Source organism: Pyrgilauda ruficollis, unplaced genomic scaffold, assembly GCF_017590135.1.
Source record: "Pyrgilauda ruficollis isolate IOZ18807 unplaced genomic scaffold, ASM1759013v1 scaffold948, whole genome shotgun sequence".
Lineage (NCBI taxonomy): Eukaryota > Metazoa > Chordata > Aves > Passeriformes > Passeridae > Pyrgilauda > Pyrgilauda ruficollis.
Window position 1 is genome coordinate 5,094 of NW_024531577.1, and position 6,802 is coordinate 11,895.

At 64.4% G+C, this 6,802-nt stretch overlaps 2 protein-coding genes across 2 annotated transcripts in view; both read right to left on the reverse strand.

Moving 5' to 3' along the window:
* Positions 1–2,815, reverse strand: part of LOC121365382 (potassium voltage-gated channel subfamily C member 1-like) — a gene marked incomplete at its 3' end in the record, with an annotated part of 6,023 nt that extends 3,208 nt beyond the window's left edge. Inside the window, exon 1 of the mRNA XM_041489514.1 lies at positions 2,216–2,815. Coding sequence (XP_041345448.1) covers positions 2,216–2,728 — 513 coding nt within the window. The remainder of the gene's footprint in view (positions 1–2,215) is intronic.
* A 2,956-nt stretch (positions 2,816–5,771) lies between these two features.
* Positions 5,772–6,351, reverse strand: LOC121365381 (cathepsin D-like; the record flags this gene model as incomplete). Its single annotated transcript, XM_041489513.1, has 2 exons — positions 5,772–5,933; positions 6,253–6,351. Coding segments are annotated over 2 exons (261 nt in total), but the record flags the coding sequence as incomplete, so codon positions are not given.
* Between the last annotated feature and the right edge of the window lie 451 nt (positions 6,352–6,802).

Consider the following 6,802-nt stretch of genomic DNA (forward strand, 5'->3'; position numbering starts at 1 on the left):
CCTACCTCTCGGGAGGTGTCTTAATCCCCTCAGAGACCCCCATAAACCCCCTCAAAAAATGCCCTAAACCCCCTCAGAGCCTTCTCAAACCCGAGAAACCTCTCGGGAGGTGTCTTAATCCCCGCAGAGACCCCCATAAACCCCCTCAAAAAATGCCCTAAACCCCCTCAGAGCCTTCTCAAACCTGAGAGATTCCCACTGCAGACCCCAAAAATCCCTTTAACCCCCTCAAAAATGCCCTAAACCCCCTCAGAGCCCCCCAGGGTTGCCCTAAACCCTCCTGCAGACCCCTTTAATCCCCTCACACCCCCCCCCCAACCCTGTCAGAGACCCCTCTGCGCCCTCAAAATCACTTTAACACCCCCTAAACTCCCTCGGGGATGTCCTGAACTCCCTCAGACATCCCTAACTCCCCTCTGGAACGTCCTAAACCTTCTCAGAGCCCCTCTAAACCCACTCAGAGCCCCCTAAAATTCACATTTTCCCCCCCAAAATCACCTCAGAGCCCCCCCAGCCCTCTCAGAGATGCCCTAAACCCCTCACATCCCTCCCAAAACCCTTCAAAGATGCACTAAACCCCTCCAGAATTCACTTTAATTCCCTTAAAACTGCCCCTAAAAGCCTCGAACTGTCCTAAGCCCCCTCAGATCTCCCCTCGGAGCCCCCCGAACCCCCTCACAGCGCTTTTAAAATCCCCTCAGAGATGTCCTAAACCCCCTCAGACACCCCTAAAACCTCCCACAGCCCCCCAAAACTCCCCTCAGAGCCTCCCTAAAACTCGTCAGTCACCTTTAAACGCTCTCACATCCCCTCAGAGAAGCTCTAAACCCCCCCAGAGCTCCCCTAAATCCCCTCACAGCCCCCCTGAACCCCCTCAGAGATGTCCTCAGCTCCTCTGGAGCTCCCCCAACCTTCCCAAACCTCTCCAGAGCCCCCCTAAACCCCCTCAGAGATGCCTCAAACCCTGCACTGCCCCTCAGGACTCCTTCAGAGATGCTCTAAACCCCTTTAGAATCTCTCTAAACCCCCTCACAGCCCCCCAAGACCCCCTCAGAGGTGCCCTAAACCCCTCTAGAGCACCCCAAACCCCTTCACAACTCCTCAGGACCCCCTCAGAGGTGCCCTAAACCCCTCTAGAGCACCCCAAACCCCTTCACAACTCCTCAGGACCCCCTCAGAAACGCCCTAAACCCCTCTAAATTCCCTCTAAGCCCCCTCAGAAATGCCCTAAACCCCTCTAAATCCCTGTAAAGCCTCCAAGACCCCTTCTGGGCCGCCCTAAGCCCCTCTAAACCCTCTCAGAAATGCCCTAAACCCCTCTGGAGCCCCCTTAAAGCCCCCAAGACCCATTCAGGGCTGCTCTAAACCCCTCTAAAGCCCCTCAGAAATGCCCTAAACCCCTCTAGAGCCCACTTAAGCCTCTTCACAGCCCCCAAGACCCCTTCAAGACTGCTCTAAACACCTCTAAATCCCCTCTAAGCCCCCTCAGAGCTACCCAAAACCCCTCTAAATCCCCTTAAAGCCCTCAAGACCCCTTCAGAGCTGCCCTAAACCCCTCTAGAGCCCCCTCACAGTCCCCAAGACCCCTTCAGAGCTGCTCTAAACCCCTCTAAAGCCCCCCAAACCCCCTCAGAAATGCCCTAAACCCCTTCAGATCTGCTCTACAGCCCTCTTAAGTCCCCAAGACCCCTTCAGGGCCGCCCTAAACCCCTCTAAACCCCCTCAGAAATGCCCTAAAAGCCTCTAAAGGCCCCATAAGCCCCTCTACAGCCCCCAAGATCCTTTCAGGGCCGCTCTAAACCCCCTCAGAAATGCCCTAAACCCCTTCAGATCTGCTCTACAGCCCCCTTAAGCCCCCTCACAGCCCCCGAGACCCCTTCAGGGCTGCCCTAAACCCCTCTAGAGCCCCCTCACAGCCCTCAAGACCCCTTCAGGGCTGCTCTAAACCCCTCTAGAGGCCCCTCAAGCCCCCTCACAGCCCCCGAGACCCCTTCAGAGCTGCCCTAAACCTCTCTAAAACCCCTCAGAAGCGCTCTTAACCCCTCCAGAGCCCCCTCACAGCCCTCAAGACCCTTTCAGGGCCGCTCTAAACCCCTCTAAAACCCCTCAGAAATGCCCTAAACCCCTCTAGAGGCCCCCTAAGCCCCCTCACAGCCTCCCCTCTAAAGCCCCTCAGGAGCTCCCTCACCCCCTTCAACCCCCCCCAACCCCTCACCCTGGCCATCCTGGACGAGTAGGGATCCTCGAAGAGCGCCCAGAGCCTGGGTCTCCAGCGCCGCCACCAGCTGGCCTGCCGGCCCTCCTCCAGGCACAGCCGCTTGGGCTCGGCGGGCTCGGGCGGCCCGGGCCCCTCGGGGCTCTCGAAGCTGTCCAGGGCCTCCTCGGCGTCGCGGTGCTGCCGGTAATTCATCCAGCAGCAGGCCTCCACGTCCGTCTCGTCGATGCCCCAGAAGGCGAGCTCCTCCTCGAAGAGCGGCCCGCACACGTCGGCCGGGCAGTGCAGCTTGCCGGTGCGGTAGTAGTTGAGCACGTAGGCGAACACGGCGGGGTGGCGGTCGAAGAAGAATTCGCCGGCGCCGGCATCGTAGTCGAAGCGGGCGGCGGCGCCCGGCTCGGCCAGCCCGGCCAGGCGGGTGCCGGGCAGCGTCTGCAGGGTGCTGCGGTAGGTCTCGTGGCGGACGCCGCCGACGTTGATCACCACTTTGTCGCGCTCGGCTTGCCAGCCCATGGCGAGAGTCGCGACAGGAGGAGGGGGCGAGAGTCGCGATAGGAGGAGGGGGCGAGGGGAGGGAGAGGGGACGGCGGGTGCCGCATCCCGGCGCGGCGGGGAGGGCGCGGGGCGCGCAGGCGCGGCGGGGACGCGCCCACACTGAGGGGAGGGCACGCCCACCGTGAGGGGAGGGCACGCCCACTCTAAAGGGAAAAGCCCGCCTTTATAGAAACCACGACCGTGAGGGAGGACACGCCCATCGTGAGGGGGAAAAGCCCACCTTTCTAGAGACCACGCCCACCGACTGGAGAGAGCACTCCTACCGTGAGGGGAGGACACGCCCACCGTGAGGGGAAAAAGACCGCCTTTATGGAAACCACGCCCACCGTGAGGGGAGGACACGCCCACCGTTAGGGGAGGGCACGCCCACTCTAAAGGGAAAAGCCCGCCTTTATAGAAACCACGCCTACCGTGAGGGGAAATCACGCCCACTCGGAGGTGTGGCCACGCCCACCCTTAAGGAAAGCCACGCCCACCACGCGGTGAAGTCTGCCCTGAGAGAAAGCCACGCCCGCAGCGAGATGAGGCCACACCCACTTCGCTGTAGCCCCGCCCACATCGGACCCCATCCCTCATGTCAGAAAGCTCCGCCCCCCCTCATGCCCCGCCCATAAATGGGGGGATTTGGGGGTCACTGGGAGGACGAGTCAAAGGAGGAGAGGGGGACTGGGGGATACTGGGAGGAACTGGGAGGCACTGGGGGGTACTGGGGGGAACTGGGTGGGGAGGGGGTGTCACTGTCACTTGGGGTCCCCCCAGGAAACAGCCAGGAGCAGGAGCCCCCAAACCAGCAGCTTTATTGGAGCCCCCCCAAGGGGACCCGGGTGACATCCAGGGGGTCCCAGGTGACCCCGGGTGACATTCAGGGGGTCCCGAGAGGAGCCAGGTGACCCCAGGTGACATCCAGGGGGTCCCAGGTGACCCTGGGGTGATGTCCAGGGGGTCCCAGGTGACCCCGGGTGACATCCAGGGGGTCCCAGGTGACCCCGGGTGACATCCAGGGGGCCCCAGTGACCCGGGGGTGACGTCCAGGGGGTCCCCAAGGTCCCCTTGGGTTGGGTGGTCCTAAGGAGGACCCAGCCATCCGGGGGTCCCCAGGGGTCCTTGGTGTCACTTGGGGACACCCAGGTGTCCCCAAGGTGTCCCCAGGGTATCCCCAGGGTGGTCCCAAGGTGTGGCTGTCACTTGGGGACACCCAGGTCGTCCCAGGGAGTACGCAGATGTCCCCAGGGTGGTCCCCGGGGTGTCCCATTGATCCCAGGGTGTCCCGGGGACGTCACCAGGGTGTCCCCGGGTGTCCCCAGGTGTCCTGGGGATGTCCCCAGGTGTCCCAATCATCCCAAGGTGTCCCCAGGGTGTCCCCGGGGTGTTCTGGGGATGTCCCCAGGTGTCCCCAGGGTGTCCCAATGATCCCAAGGTGTCCCCGAGATGTCCCCTGGGTGTCCCAGGGATGTCACCAGGGTGTCCCCAGGGTGTCCTGGGGGTGTCCCCAGGGTGTCCCAATCGTCCCGAGGTGTCCCCAGGTGTCCCCAGGGTGTTCTGCGGATGTCCCCAGGTGTCCCCAGGGTGTCCCAATGCTCCCGAGGTGTCCTGGGCCCCAGTGACCCGGGGGTGACGTCCAGGGGGTCCCCAAGGTCCCCTTGGGTTGGGTGGTCCTAAGGAGGACCCAGCCATCCGGGGGTCCCCAGGGGTCCTTGGTGTCACTTGGGGACACCCAGGTGTCCCCAAGGTGTCCCCAGGGTGTCCCCAGGGTGGTCCCAAGGTGTGGCTGTCACTTGGGGACACCCAGGTGTCCCCAAGGTGTCCCCAGGGTGTCCCCAGGGTGGTCCCAAGGTGTGGCTGTCACTTGGGGACACCCAGGTGTCCCCAAGGTGTCCCCAGGGTGTCCCCAGGGTGGTCCCAAGGTGTGGCTGTCACTTGGGGACACCCAGGTGGTCCTAGGGAGGACGCAGATGTCCCCGGGGTGGTCCCCGGGGTGTCCCGGGGATGTCACCAGGTATATCCCCAGGTGTCCCCAGGTGTCCTGGGGATGTCCCCAGGTATGTCCCCAGGTGTCCCAATCATCCCGAGGTGTCCCCAGGGTGTCCCCGGGGTGTTCTGGGGATGTCCCCAGGTGTCCCCAGGGTGTCCCAATGATCCCAAGGTGTCCCCGAGATGTCCCCTGGGTGTCCCAGGGATGTCACCAGGGTGTCCCCAGGGTGTCCTGGGGGTGTCCCCAGGGTGTCCCAATCGTCCCGAGGTGTCCCCAGGTGTCCCCAGGGTGTTCTGCGGATGTCCCCAGGTGTCCCCAGGGTGTCCCAATGCTCCCGAGGTGTCCTGGGGATGTCCCCAGGTGTCCCCAGGGTGTCCCCAGGTGTCCGTGGGTGTCCTGGGGATGTCCCAGGGTGTCCCCAGGGCGTTCCGGGGACGTCCCCGGGGTGTCCCCGCGTGTCCCCGGGGTCCCAAGGTGTGGCTGTCACTTGGGGACACCCAGGTGTCCCCAAGGTGTCCCCAGGGTGTCCCCAGGGTGGTCCCAAGGTGTGGCTGTCACTTGGGGACACCCAGGTGGTCCTAGGGAGGACGCAGATGTCCCCGGGGTGGTCCCCGGGGTGTCCCGGGGATGTCACCAGGTATATCCCCAGGTGTCCCCAGGTGTCCTGGGGATGTCCCCAGGTATGTCCCCAGGTGTCCCAATCATCCCGAGGTGTCCCCAGGGTGTCCCCGGGGTGTTCTGGGGATGTCCCCAGGTGTCCCCAGGGTGTCCCAATGATCCCAAGGTGTCCCCGAGATGTCCCCTGGGTGTCCCAGGGATGTCACCAGGGTGTCCCCAGGGTGTCCTGGGGGTGTCCCCAGGGTGTCCCAATGCTCCCGAGGTGTCCTGGGGATGTCCCCAGGTGTCCCCAGGGTGTCCCCAGGTGTCCGTGGGTGTCCTGGGGATGTCCCAGGGTGTCCCCAGGGCGTTCCGGGGACGTCCCCGGGGTGTCCCCGCGTGTCCCCGGGTGTCCCCAGGTGTCCCCGGGTGTCACTTGCTGCGTGCCAGCCCCACGCGGTCGCGGTCGCGGTCGAAGACGGCGTAGTGCACGGCCAGGAAAACGTCCCCAAGGATCCAGAGGGGACCCGCGGGCGGGGGGACATCCAGGGCCATGAAGCCACTGACGCACGTGGGGGACCCCCACTGCGACACCTGGGGACAGGGACACGGCGCGTGACAACGGGACAGAGCTGGGGACAAGGGGATGTGAGGGACACGGGGACACGGGGACAAAGCTGGGGACAGCGTGAGGGGGGTGACAAGGGGACAAGGAGGAGGGTGGGGATGGGGACAGAGGGACACGGGGACTTGGGGACAAAGCTGGGGACAAGGAGGAGGGTGGGGATGGGGACAGAGGGACACGGGGACTTGGGGACAAAGCTGGGGACAAGGAGGAGGGGTGACACAGAGGTGACACAGGTGACACACGTGACACACAGAGGTGACACAGGTGACACGGTGACAGTCCCACCTGCAGCACGTACTGCCGGGGGCCCAGCGTGAACTCCTTGCCCCCCAGGACGAAGGTGACGTTGGGCAGGGACGGGACCTTGTCACAGTCCAGCAGGTACTGGGGAGGGGACACGCGTCGGGACACCGCCCACAGGGGACACGGGGGACACGGGGGACCCCCACCCACGGGGGACACTCAGGGACACCGCCCACAGGGGACACGGGGGACACAAAGGGACCCCCGCCCACAGGGGACACGGGGAGACCCCCGCCCAAAGGGGACACGAAGGGACCGCCACCCAAAGGGGACCCGGGGTCGTGGGGGACACTCGGGGACACTCAGGGACCCCCACCAGGGGGTCCGAGGGTCGTGGGGGACACTCCGGGACCCCCAACACCCACCCCCCAGGGGGTCACTCGGGGACACTCAGGGTCACTCGAGGACACTCAGGGACACTCGGTGACACTCGGGGACACTCAGAGCGCCCCCCCCGGGGGTCCCGGGGGTCGTGAGGGACACTTGGTGACACTCGGTGACACTCGGGACACTCAGGGACCCCCAACGCCCA